At 38.4% G+C, this 14,473-nt stretch overlaps 1 protein-coding gene across 2 annotated transcripts in view; it reads left to right on the top strand.

Annotated features, from left to right (window-relative positions):
- Positions 1-12,900, top strand: part of RAD50 (RAD50 double strand break repair protein) — a 60,294-nt gene extending 47,394 nt beyond the window's left edge. For both annotated transcript variants that reach the window (XM_075900349.1, XM_006128515.4), the window contains exons 22-26: positions 1,148-1,372; positions 8,500-8,585; positions 8,987-9,129; positions 10,326-10,459; positions 12,412-12,900. In XM_075900349.1, the coding sequence (XP_075756464.1) occupies positions 1,148-1,372; positions 8,500-8,585; positions 8,987-9,129; positions 10,326-10,459; positions 12,412-12,589 (766 nt within the window). In that variant the 3' untranslated portion in view covers positions 12,590-12,900. The remainder of the gene's footprint in view (positions 1-1,147; positions 1,373-8,499; positions 8,586-8,986; positions 9,130-10,325; positions 10,460-12,411) is intronic.
- The last annotated feature ends 1,573 nt before the right edge of the window (positions 12,901-14,473 follow it).

Below are 14,473 nucleotides of genomic sequence, written 5' to 3'. Positions count from 1 at the left end.
AGCCCTGTGCGGGGTGGCAGCTGCTCCTGGCCACCCAGTTCCGCACTTGGCAGCGGCTATTCCCAGGGCTCCCTATCCCGGCTGCATGTGGCGTGGCAGCTGTCCCAGGACCCTCTGCCTCCAAGTCACCAACCTTGTGGGCTGCCACCCACGAGACTGGCTCCACTCCCTGCCACACTCAATCTCTGCTGCTTGGACTCTCTGGTCTAGCAACATTTGTGGTCCTACCAGATCACGGATGTTGCCAGAACACAGAGTCCTCGATGAGAGAGGTTCAACTTGTACTAGCAACCAATATTGCAAGCATCATTTCAGATAGAAAATAAAATGAAAGTGGTAATATTGTTATTTTATAATTCTATCCCATGTCTATGACAGGTAAATATCTTATGAGCAGTAAATCGTTTCTGATTGTTTTTTAATATGAAATTTAAAATGCTATGCAGTTTTTAAAAATGTAGCTGTATCTTTGCTGTCTTCGTTGTTGCTGTTCACACTGAATTTTTTCAATTACTTTTCCATAATAAATCCAAACAATGTGTGGGGAATTAATTATTTTCTCCAGACAAGTATATTTTCATGTTTCTTTGTCATGCTTAGTCCTGCTTTTGCATTAAAGCCAATGGCAGATCTTCCATTGATTTCAGCAGTTTTCATATTAATCCCTTGAACTGTAAATTCTTTGGGGCAGTAGCTATCTTTTATATTTGTACAGTGCCAAATACAGTATTGGCATTTAACAGATTATCAAAATAGTCCTGCTACTGAGCAGAAACATGAATAATTAGATCCATAATATATGGCTAGTTATTTGTTATATCTCTAGTATTCCAGCCTCCAACACTGCTAATTTGTTTTCCCTAATTAAAACTTTTAGGTTTACAGAATAACCTTAAATCCATTATTAATCAGAAGTATTTTCTCACTTTTTGCCATAGTGAAAATATTTCTTTAATACATCTCCAACTTTCAGACCAATAAATATACTTTAGGCCCAATGGATTAATTTTTAATACTTAAGTTTGGACACAAAATGTTACTTTCATGAACAAATAGCAAAATATATCCGTTTTTTAAAGACTTGTTTGTATGTAAAGCCGAGAATTGAAAACACTTTATGTACTTTGATTCCACTGTTTCCTGACAGTGAACAACAATGTCTGGAGAAGAAAATAGAGGATTTAAAAAAAAATCACAGTTTGGCATTAGGTCGGCAGCGTGGATTTGAAGAAGAGATCATTCGATTTAAAAAAGAGCTTCAAGAATCTCAATTCAAAGATGCTGAGGAAAAGTACAAAGAAATGATGATTGTAATGAGAACAACAGAGCTAGTAAACAGGGACCTTGACATATACTACAAGGCACTTGATAAGTGAGTATTGTAATATGATTATGCTCACCAAACATTTGGAGACTTTTAAACTTAGTAACATCACACGCCTCTCTTTAGGTTAGCCTGAAATTAAAATAATTTTTGAAATTTAATATCTTGTAATGCAAATGTATCACATGTAGTTACAGGAAAAAGTCTGATCAATATTCTTTTCTCCTGAAATAGTAATTTTAGAAAGACATTGTCATGGTTGATTAGGTCAAAATTAGTTACGTTTTGATAAAGCAAATTTTTTAAAATGAAAATAAATTATTCATAGCTTAGTCCAGCACTTAGAAACACCAATGAATAACAAGTCATTGGGTGAACATAACAGGAAAGAGAAGAGTTTTGGTATGGAAACAACTTTTAATTTCAAACTTTCTACGATAAATTTAAATAGTAAATAAAACAATTCTTAAAAATTCTTGGCAAATTCCATGATTATTTCCCTGTTATTAAAATCAGTTATTTAAATTTAAAGTTCTTACAAAAATGTGGGGTATTTCTTTCTATAATATTTGTCTTGAAAACTTCCAACCAGAAAGGATTCAAAATAGTAAGGAAACATAGGGCTTCCATGCAGATTTCCCTGTTCTCCTATGGATCCTTTCACACACAAAGGAATTTTTAGGAAACTGTATAAGGAGAGGCACACACAGTTTTCATTTTCTTGTAACTCTCTCTGATCATTGGCACACCTCCCACTGTTTTTTTGAGTGGCTGGGGGCACAGAGACATAGTAAACTCTAGACTTGGGCTTTGTCTACACTTCTAAATTTAAAGTGAAAGTGTAGCCATGACACCAGTGATGCAATAAAGTTCTCCCAGCGCTCTACATAAACCACCTCTGCAAGGGGAGTAGTTAACAGAGCTGGCAGACCATTTACACTAGTGCTGTACAGTGCTGTAACTTCTGCGCTCAGGGGGAGGGTGTTTTTTCACACCCCTGAGCTAGAAAGCTGCAGCACAGTAATGTGGCAGTGTATATTTAGCTAGTCAAGATACACAAGGTATAACTGTGTGGCAGCATGTTGGGTACCCCCTGATCCTGCACCCCATCTGCAGCAAGATGAGACTCTGCCAGCCAGTAGAATAGAGAGGGTTTATTGCTTCTCCAGGATACAGCACAGCATAGGCGTGATGTGGACATAAGGAATCGGGCTGGCAGCCCTAGACCCCTTCGCATAGGGGTCCACTGGCAACCTTGACCTCCAGTACTCAGCTTACTCTCTTTTCTTCATATTTTCCCAGCCAAAAACTGCCCAGCTCCCAGACCCTGCCCCCCAGCCAGGTGGCCGTCTCCACCTCCCTTCCTTTGTCTCTCCCCGTGGGAAGAGCCTTGTTATCTGCTCAGGCTGAGACTAGATGTCTGGGCCAATACACATGTGCGTGAGTCAGTGGGAATCACACATCACAGCATAGGGGAACCCCGGTTACAGAGCAGACAGCACCCCCACTACGTCACACTCTGTATTATGGATAATCATGGATTTCTTTCCGCAGTTTTTCGTTCAGATAGCCTCTTAAAAAAAAAAGTCCAGAACAACAGTTATGAGCAACATGGAATCTGTTTCAGTATTTGTATGCCAAAACTGTTTTTTTCTTTTCTATATATAAAGTATTTCTACTACTATCATTTCCACAGTACCTTAGCACCGTCTAGTCATGCACTGAGCAATATAAGTGGTTTTCTCTCTCTCACTCTCAGTGGATATGTTTGTTCAGTATAGTGTTTTGATTGGGTGGAGATTAAGGATTTTATAAATGTACATGCTGTGTTTTTTTGTTAGAGAATAAAAGATTGAACAAGTGCTCCATAAAGTACAAGTTGGACCTCCATGGTCTAGCACCCTCAGGGCCTGAGTGGTCCTGAAGGAAGGAGTTTTCCAGACCAGGGGAGGTCAGGCCTCAGGCTCTCCCAAGACTCCCCTCTTGGACCAGGGGAGGGTAGATTACATGTGCTTATGATAGCTCATACTGCTGAAGAGATATGACGAAGCATTCTATACAAATGGGAGTTTCCTAAGGGCTGATGACTTTATGCCCAGGCTTAATGTTAAATGAATGGTAAAAGTAAAGCAAGTTGTTGGGGACAGTTTTCCTTCCATAATTTTTATTAAAAGCAATAAACTAGTTTTCCTTTCCATTGGGCTTACAGTTTTTCACAACCCAGGTATTCTATATGTTTATTTTACAATGGAATTTAAACTAAAACCAGTATTCTTTAATGTCTTTTGTATTTTACGAAGATTTAGAGACACAGACCACTGTTTGGGGCAGATGGTATGCTATTTAGCATATTATAGTTAATTATCACAATTATAATAGTTTTTATTGGTATACTGCAGACATATAAATGTTAGTCTTCCATAGATTGTGATGAACAAAAATTAAAGTTTAACTTTATTACAATTTCATTCCGTACTTTTTACTTCCGTTCATTGTTTTTGTGCTGTTCATTGTTCAAAGCTTGATTTTTAGTTAGAGTATATTTTCTCTACATACTGATCTTTTTTCAGAATACTAAATGAGTAAAACAGAAGTAATTTTATTACTAAAACCATTAATTTCAGTTAAAAATATGTTAATATTCCACTGTAAGATACTCAAATTCAGTAAACGGTGAGTGTTGAAATTGTGTGTGAACAATTCTTAATCTTACAACCTAAATGGACGTGCTCTCCAGGAATTCCCCTGCAGTTTTCCCTTTTTTAGTGCAGAACTCACAACGTATAGATTCTATTGTGTGTCTGTTTAAGGCAATACAGGAAATCCAGTCACGTAATTTCAAGAAAAAACAGATAAGCATCACTTATTGGTAATCTGCAATAATCAGTGAGAAGAAATGTTGCCTCTAATGGTCAGATTTTGAAATCTCTACATGTAGGCTGGAAAAACAAGCATTTTGCATGCCCTTTTGTGCTCTCAGGGTTTCACTGTAAGATTCATTCTTCATAAAGTTTTATTGTTTTGACATTTTAATATTGGTAATAAATATTGATAAGAACTTAGGAATTTGTTACTCGAGAATGTTTTGAACTATTTTTTCCTTCATTTATGTTTAGTAATTCGTATAAATGGTATTGGGAATTTTGTGTATCCCAAAAGAGATAGAAACTGTTCCTGTAAATAAGCAGGTGGGAAAATATTTGTTTTTAAATAATACACTTTATTACTCCAGTTTAAAAAAAGAAAAAAGAAACATTCATGTAAATGACGTGAGCCAGCACTCTCGTTCTATTTCCATGTTCTTATCTGATATTATAGCAAAGCATCAGGTTAAGCGTTGCTTTCTATTTAAAGGTCAACTCAGAAATGCATTTTTCCCTTGGTGCTACTTCTTGCAGGGTTTTGGCTCACTGCCAAAAAATGATTCAACTTTAAAAAACCTACACTTTATATTAGATGGAGGATTATAATAAGAACTTCACTGATTATATATTTTATACAAGACATGAGAAGTCATTCTTCTGCTCTACTCTGCGCTGATTAGGTCTCAATTGGAGTATTGTGTCCAGTTCTGGGCACCACATTTCAAGAAACATGTAGAGGAACTGGAGAAGGTCCAGTGAAGAACAATAAGAATGATTAAAGGTCTAGAGAACATGACCTATGAAGGAAGACTGAAAGAATTGGGCTTGTTTAGTTTGGGAAGGAGAAGACTGAGAGGGGACATGATAGCGATTTTCAAGTATCTAAAAGGGTGTCACAAGGAGGAGGGAGAAAAATTGTTCTCCTTGGCCTCTGAGGATAGGACAAGAAGCAATGGCTTTAAACTGCAGCAAGGGAGGTTGAGGTTGGACATTAGGAAAAATTCCTAAGTGTCAGCGTAGTTAAACACTGGAATAAGTTGCCTAGAGAGGTTGTGGAATCCCCATCTCTGGAGATATTTAAGAGCATATTGGTTAGGCATCTATCAGGCATGGTCTAGATCAGGGTGGGCAATAATTTTTGCCCAGGGGCTACTTCAAAAAATTTTGAAGTAGCCCCAGGTCACCCTGGAAGGGGTGGAGCCTAAATGGGAAGGGGCCGGGCTACTCCACCCCCAGACTATAATTGGTCTGGAGGTGGGGGAACCCCTTGCCCCCCCTTCCCACTAGGCACCCGTGCCCTGGAAGAGGCTTGGCACGCTCCCCCACCCCAGGCCAATCAGTTCCTGGGGGCGGGGGAGTGCGGAAAGCTTCCCCCCTGCCCTGCGAGCAGCACACGGCGCTTTGAAGTGCCGCGGGCTCCTCACAGGGCTGGGGCAGGGCGAAGGAATCTTGATGCAGCTCCCCCACCCCCAGGCCCTGATTGGCCTGAGGGTGGGGGAGCAGCAGGGCCTCTGCAGGCCAGCTCCACCTGCTTCGGGGGGGGGGGGGGGGGGCTGGGTCCAGCCCGCGGAGGCCCTTTTGCCCACCCCTGGTCTGTATGGTACTGGGTCCTGCTGTGAGGGCAGAGGACTGGTCTCAACCTCTCGAGGTACCTTCCAGTTCTAGTGTTCTATGATTCTATGTCTGTTTTATTACAGTAGGACAAGGTGGGTGGAATTTATTACTAGAATTAAGCATTTCCAAATGATTGAAACAGTATTCTTGGTAGAGGCAGAAGGAAAGAGTCTGCTGTACTCTGTAATAAAAAAAATACTCTGTCTCCTCCTCAGTGCCTGCTGCCTCCAAAGCCTAACATGTTAGTGATTTGACTTCTTGACTACAGCATGAGTGTCTGAGTTGATTTTTCAAGCATATGCTTCCTTCAAAGTATTAACGGGGCAAAAATGTTCCTTTTTTTTTCTAGCTAAAACAAAGAAAAAGAGCACAACTTTCTATATATGTATCAACTAAAGATCCAAGTTTATTTTTTATCCTTTATGACTATTAATACAAAAAGTCATCCCACCATTAGAATTATGCTCACAACTCGATGTTCCGTTCCACCTGAGAAACTCCTAACAACAATAATAATAAAAAGGAAATTCATAATATCTAGGAAAAAGAAAAAACTCACCCAGTTACATCAAGCAGCGGTTTTTGCCTTAAAAAGGGGAGCATGCTAAAGATTACTTTACATTTACTAGTGACTTTGCTTTTGCTATCATCTGGGCTAAGAGTCAGGAGTGGTGAACTATCACATGCAGTTCTAGAGTTGCTTGCTCATTTCAATGTAGTCGTTGCTTACAAGTTTGCCTAGTGACTGATCCATAATTTTAAACTCTATAGTGTATACTGAATGTACCCCAAACTTCAAATGCTCTTTAGTTGTGATATATGATGTGCATTAGTCTCTTGCGAGATCTTGTTCGCTTGTAAAAAGATTTTATTTTGTTTGATTTGTATTTTTAAAAATGAAGGCATATTTGTACTTTTAAATTTTATAAAAATGGACATTTTTAGTGAAGGAAGACAAAATTATTACAAAGTTAACTTGTAAGACTGACTGATAAGTCCCTAAATGAGACTTGAAATGCCATTCTTTTGACACATGGTGTCATTCCCCACTCTGCTAGTCTGCTTTGTTTTGGTAAACTGCCAAAAATACAGTAATTTTCCTGAGTGCTTCAAAAGTAGGATTCTGATCAATTTTAGTACCTTGAAAAAGTGCATAGGAGGTATGACGACATGTATATGCACATTCTGTCACATGCATATGTGTTCCTGCAAAGCAAGATGTGGCTGAGAAGTGTTTTGGGGACTTTCTAAGCCCAGCATTCTTAATGCTTTCTTTCCCTTTGCTTTCCTGTTAGGCCTAAATGTTGCATGGTTTGCAAATCAGTGAATAAGCATTACCCATGTACTTTAATATTTAGAAATATTGATTGAGATTTTCAAAGTCCAGGATACTTAACCACAATCTCCATTCATTTTATATTCCTTGAACCTCTTTGAAAATCAGAACCATTACATAGAATCAGCCATAAAAGTGAAAGGTAGTGCAATTTGTTTCTGTACTGTCAATACTCTGTTCCTTTAATTAAAAAAAAGTTAAAAAAAATAAATGTTAGCAACATAAAAAAGTTTTAGTAAAATTGAAATTAGCACTGTCATTTTTAAAAATGTACCCTTCTGAATCTGAGCTGTAGACTTGGTAGTCTGCCAGAATGATAGACATCAAGCATTTATAAACAAAAGGGAATGCCACTAGAAATTTAGAATAGAAAGTTTCTTTCAAATCTCTTCTTATGATTGTTGTGATCTCATTTTTTGGAAGGAGAAACTAAGAAAGACCAATTCTATAGACATGTATGCACTTGAGTAACTTTGTGTATTGAACTGAGTGAGGATACTTACATATGTAAAGATAGTCACATAATATGTGTTTTCAGGATCAGGGCCTAAATCCATAGTTCATTCCTTTCAGAATTTTAAGCAGGTGTCATTTTTGTGAAAGTTCACTGAGATTTTTTTTTTAACAAGTGTGGTACACCCATCATGTTGGATTTGTTTTTGCTACTTTAATGCTTAATAGAACTTAATATCCTTAATATAACTTAATCACGATTGCTTCGTATTCACAGCAAATTTAAGGAAACTTCCATTTTTGTTGGTCAAGGTTTGAAATACAGATTTTACATGTGAATTATGACTACAGTACAAGTCAGTAACCTTGTCCTTTGGTGAATGATTGCCATATAAAAGTTTTCCACATGGGAAGTTACTGTGTTTCAAGTGAGGATGTGAAGCTACTGTAAGTTTACCATGTGATACAGTCTCATGTGAACAGCCACAGTGCAGTAAAAGTTGTGGAATGTAGCAGCTTTAATGTACTGCTTCATGGCAAGCTGATGCACAATAGATTCACATCCTGGATTGCTGGGCAGCAAATTGCTCTGTAGAGAAGTCATAAGAAGAGCAGACAAAGAATTTTGCTTCCCTTGCTCCCGTGTGTCTCAAGATGAAAATGTTATCATTAAAAAATAAAAGGTGCTTAAGAGTGGCCATAGTTACTTGTTTGTAATGTATTTATTGTATAGCTATTGATCCTACACTCACTACTAGAAATTACTATTTTTAGAGTATTTGAGTACCAACAGTTTGCTTAGAAGACATAGAAGGAAAAGTGGTGCTTGCTCCAAGGAGCTTGCAGTCAGCTGCTGTACAGTTTCACCCAAAGCAAATAGACTGGGTCTTTTTCCCCCTTTTTTTTAGAGCAATTATGACATTTCACAGCATGAAAATGGAAGAAATCAATAAAATCATTCGTGATCTTTGGCGAACCACCTACAGAGGGCAAGGTACATACATTATTCTTGTAGTTTCAGAATTTGTATCTGTCCCACTTTAAAATATGAGCAGATTGTAGTAATAATAAAGAATTATGTGATTAACTATGATTTTGTATAATGATTTGGAAGTAATTCATTCCCTTCCTATATTTTCCAAAATTTAGGCATCCTTCGAAAGAAAAAACTTGTGCCATTTAAATACACTTCTTTAGTTTTGAATAAATTAACCTGCCAGTGTCAAAGATTCTTCTGTTGGCACTTCTAAATATGTTTTGTATAATTATATTGCCTATAGTAGGACTCTTCTTTCCCAACTGTGTTTTAACTATTGCGCATGTTATCACCTCATTGTCTCAATCTGTTGTTTTAAAACATGTTTTTATAATGAAATTACATTTTTCTCATATTAGATATTGAATATATAGAAATTCGTTCTGATGCAGATGAAAATGTTTCAGCATCTGATAAAAGGAGGAACTACAATTATAGAGTAGTAATGATAAAAGGAGGTACTGCTCTGGACATGCGAGGAAGATGCAGTGCTGGGCAAAAGGTATGTTATGGAATTTTATTGCACAAAAAAGACAAGAACTCTTTGGGAAGTTTGGATGATTGGGAGAATAGGCATATCCTGAATTTTTAGAAGTAAAGATAAGGAAAGGAAAAAATTGCCCCAAAATTAAAATGAGTGATGCAAAACATTTCTAGCTGTTACATGGCATTGATGCAATGAAAGGATATTCTATTAAATGATGTATAAAACAAATCGCGCTCTCATTTGCATATCTTCCGATTCTTTTTGCAGAAGAGGTTTTGCCAATAAAAAGCCCCATGTAGACAGGGCCATTTGTCAGGAAAAACCCCTTTTTTTGCAAGATCTTGTAAACCTCTATTTTTGAGGAATAAGGGATCTTGCAAAAAAGGAGGTTTTGCTGACAAATGGCCCTGTCTATACAGGGCTTTTTATCGGCAAAACCTCTTCTGCAAAAAGAATAGGAAGAAGATATGCAAATGAGAGCATGATTTGCATATCCTCTTCCGCAAAAAAACAGCAGTGTAGCTGTAGCCTGAGAGTGGAACATCTTCATCTCTTCTTCTTAGTCATTTTCTTAGAACTAGTTCATCGGGGAATATGATGTCTGCATCTGTGATTACTGGAAAGTATCCTTTAGTAGAGTATATTCCTGCTACCGTTCCCATGGTGTGTTTATAATTTTCACTTGGTCAGACAGTTTCTTGAAAACCTAATCAGCCAGACTTAATAACACAGTATCAGCCTATGGAGTGATAATTCAAGTGTTTCAACTTTAGAAAAATAATCAGTGATTTGTTAGCACACAGAGGGGCCAGGTTTATTGAGATATGCACACACACCCAGATCTCAACCACCCATTGTCAAAAGATGTGATTGTCTAATTTGACTATTTTATAAAGCATTCTTAGCTGCAGAATTAAGGTTCCTGGGATATACTTAATGCTGTTATAGCCTAAATGTTTAAGTGCTCAACTTTCCAACCTTAACATTTTTAGCATAGCTTTTTTTTAATTGTTTAATTTAAATTGGAATTGTTTTCATTTAGTTCTGTTTAATAGTGAATGAATTTGTTAATAGGCATTTTCAGACATCTGATATGTTGTGTTTTAACTCTAACACCTGTATCTGCTATTCTTGGAATTATAAATTGAACAGTTATGTAGTTCAGTGCTTTCTAATTACATACTGAAGAGTGGATTTGTATTTTCTTCTAGGTGCTTGCTTCCCTCATTATTCGTCTTGCTCTGGCAGAAACATTCTGTCTCAACTGTGGCATTCTTGCATTAGATGAGCCTACTACCAATCTTGATCGAGAAAACATCGAGTCTCTTGCACATGCTCTGGTGGAGTAAGTTTGGGATGGATATCCTCTGAGTTTTAATAGACTTGGGGAAGACTTGGATTCTTTGTTATAAATAGATTTGGTTTTACTGTGTGTTCAATGACATACATAGTTTTAATTGAGAATGGAATCAGGTCCAGCATTTGCAGTAGTTTTGCTACTTGCTAGAAATTATTTGTTTTTTAAATCCTGCCCAATGGCTTGCTAATTCTGTCATCTCTTACCATATTTTGGACAAGAAAATCTTTAAGTTCTTGCTTCTTTGTGGAAGAGAAGAGAAGCATTGTATCAGTTTTCTTTCATTTTGCACATAGCCAGGAATAGTTGTGTGAGAACATTTTTAAGGCAGGAGGTGCTGACATCCCTCCCCTTATCCCTATTCTACACCCCCTTCCTAACTGAGGACAGGAGCAAAGCCCTGGCGTGCACGGCCCACAGCCGCTGAGCCTCCTGCACACAGGGCTGAAGAAGAGCTCTTTCCCCTCCACTCTGCGTGCAGGACCAGCAGGCAGGACTCCAAACCAGGAGCCAGCAGTAGAGCCCCCAACATGCAGGGCTGGCAACAGAGCCAGGTGTGTGGGGCAGCAGCTAGGACCCTGGATGCAGAGCCCCCAGAATGCAGGGAAACAGCGCCAGGACCTTGGGTTTTCAGCCGGGAGCCTGGAGGTGTCATAACACCCCTGCATTCCTAGTTCCCATGCTGTGGCCAAAAAGTAACATGAATGTTAGCTGTTAGATTGACAGTTCATTCTTCTTGTCTTGGTGCATCCACATTAGGGCTACCATAGGACCAGGGAAGAGCTTTTTAGTCATGCGGTTAATATGGTTCTTTATTATATTTATCTTTTCTAAGCATTCACTAAATCCATGATACTCAGAGCCAAAGAGTATAAACTATGAAGCGTATTACTAATCGACAGATTCATTAGATATCTGACAGATCCTGCCTTTCTTTCCAATATATTCCTGTTTTGCCCAAGTAGTTAATCACATTTTCTTATATAAGAAAAATTATATTAAAAATCAAGATATAATAATAAGGATGATACCTTTTATTGAATATGGTATTAATAAGAATAGTGCACTAATTATAGAATACTAGAACTGGAAGCGACCTTGAGAGATCAAGTCCAGTCCCCTGCCCTCATGGCAAGACCAAGCACCATTCTAGATCATCCCTGACAGATGTCAATCCAAACTGTTCTTAAATATCTCCAGTGATGGAGGAGATTCCACACCTCCCTAGGCAATTTATTCCAATGTTTAATTGCCCTGACAGAGAGATCCCAGAAAAACTCCATAGTCTAGACATAGCCCTAATGTCCAACCTAAAACCTCCCTTGCTGCAATTTAAGCCCATTGCTTCTTGTCCCATTTTCAGAGTCCAAGGAGAACAATTTTTCTCCCTCCACCTTGTAACAACCTTTTAGATACTTGAAAACTGCTATTACATCCCCTCTGTCTTCTCTTTTCTAAACGAAACAAGCCCAATTCTTTCAGTCTTCCCTCATAGCTCATGTTTTCTAGCCCTTACATCATTTTTGTTGTTCTTCTCTGGGCTTTCTCCAATTTTTCCACATCTTTCTAGAAATGTGGTGCCCAGAACTGAACACAATACTCCAACTGAGGCCTAATCAGTGCAGAGTAGAGCAGAAGAATGACTTTTCCTGTCTTGCTCATAACACTCCTGGTAATGAATCCCAGAATCATGTTTGGTTTTTTTGCAACAGTGTGACACTGTTGACACATATTTAGCTTGTGGTCCACTAATGATTCCTACATCCCTTTCTGCAGTACTCCTTCCTAGACTGTCTCTTCCCTTTTTGTATGTGTGAAACTGATTAAAACTCCACTTAGGAAGGAACAATGTTTTAGAGTTTTTTATTTTGTGTATTTGCAAATTATGTAAAATTAGTATGCCACTTCTATAAGTGTCCTAACCTTCAACTCCTTTATAGGTTAATAAAAAGTCGCTCACAACAACGCAACTTTCAGCTTCTTGTCATAACACATGACGAAGATTTTGTGGAGCTTTTGGGCCGTTCTGAATACGTGGAGAAATTCTACAGGATAAAGAAGAATATTGACCAGTGTTCTGAGATAGTGAAGTGCAGCGTCAGTTCCTTAGGTTCCTAGCACTATCGAATAATTTTGTATTATAGGATGACTAGGTAACAATGCAAAATTAAGATACTGAATATGAAGAAATGAACTATATTTTCTGACACTGAAAAAGTTATAGCTTACTACTTAACTAGAATTTTAACATTATCAAACGATTGTACTGTTTAACTCTGCATCTTTAAAAATGTAAAAGATACATATTTCTGTGCTTGTTTTAAATATAAAATAAAAACTTCAGAGGATTTTGAATTATTACAAAATGCTTAGATAGCACTAAAAATGTACTTGGTGTTCTGAAATATAAATAAAGGCATGTTCTTTGAGTATGTGTGAGCATGGATTCCAGTGTAAGTGCATGTGTGTCTTAGGGTCAGATCTTTTGAATAGCAGTGTTTGTTAGGGCTGTGTACATGTCCTGTGCCACATAAAGAGAAGAGTGTTCCACCATCCCTCAGTTCCTCCTATGATAGCAAGATTGAACCCAGCAGGTCTTCAACCTTCTACTTTTCAGAGCTTCAGACTTGTCTTTTTTCACTTAAATTGCTGAAGAACATTTATCTTCGTCCATATTCCATGTTTTCTTTGATTGGATGTCACACACACACAAACACATAGCCTTGAATAGCGCGCACGCACAGACACAGAGCCTTGAATATCAGGGCATGATTCTGTATGCCAATAGGTTGACTCTAAATTGAGTTCAAATCTTGCTCTCTCTGGAGATAGGAGTTTGGAATTCAGGTAATTTTTCTTCAGAATCTGCATGTCAAGGACATTCAACTCAAGTTCCACGTGCTCAAGGAACTGATATGGGCTTACTTGAGCAGATGTCCACTTCAGACTCAAAGGAAATGTCAACTAAGGTAGAGCCAAAAGAACAAGCATCAGTCAGTGCTCCTCCAAGCAAACACCACATCCTAGGATCAGGCAGGGAAAGCAGGGAAACAAAGAGGACATAGCCAAAACCAGAGTCAACCCTCACAACTTTGGCACCAGTGTCCTCAGAGGCAACTAGCTCCAGAACTGATGTTGAGGCCACATTACTTTGTGGCACTGCCATTTCAAGAGATTTACTGGTACTCACTCTCACTAGCTTACTCTTTTCAAGCATTGAGTGGGGATGTCTTTCCTCTGCCTTCAGAGAGCAACCCCAAGGACAGCACCACAAGTCCCTTGCTAACAACTCCATCCCAGGTGAGACAGATGGCAACTAGCAATAAGCCAATAAGTATTCTATGCTATAACTTGCCTAACTGGGGATCATCATTGCATGTGCTCTGGAGCAGATTCCCCTTTCCCACATCCAGGAAGAGGCATTACTGTCCAGACATCATCACTTAAGTCAGTGATGATAGCTCCTCCCCTGAGAACTGCTGACTTCAAAGCATTTTCCAGTTTGACATTGCAGAGACTCTACACATTGAAATAGTAACGTGAGAGAAGTTTTTAAGTTTTTGACAGTTCCCATCAGGATTTCCCTCCCTATGATGTATACTGCAGCCAACTAAGGTGTTCTGTCAGAATACATCCACTGTCCTCCAATATCTCAACAGGTGGGAAAAGTTACCAGGTGTTTCATAACTTTTGAACACTTTTCCATCCACTAACTTCAGGATTTTCTGGTGTTCACAACCCACGAGAAAAATGCATGTCATAACAGGTTACACCTAATGATGACAACACAAAAAATTAGATCTGCATGGGTACAAACCATACACTTCTGCCTAACTCCTGTTCTATTTCTCACCTCTGAGAGGGTCACTCCCTTCCTGTTACTAATCTGACAGTTGAAGAGATAGGAGTTGCAAGAAATCACAAGAGTCTCAAATGGTTGCTAGAATGTCACTGCAAGTGGCTGTGGCCATCAAGATGATATGAACCTCTTGGTTGTTAGCA

Source organism: Pelodiscus sinensis, chromosome 17, assembly GCF_049634645.1.
Source record: "Pelodiscus sinensis isolate JC-2024 chromosome 17, ASM4963464v1, whole genome shotgun sequence".
Lineage (NCBI taxonomy): Eukaryota > Metazoa > Chordata > Testudines > Trionychidae > Pelodiscus > Pelodiscus sinensis.
The sequence above is the reverse complement of the archived record's forward strand: the minus strand, read 5'-3'. Positions and strand labels throughout refer to the sequence as shown.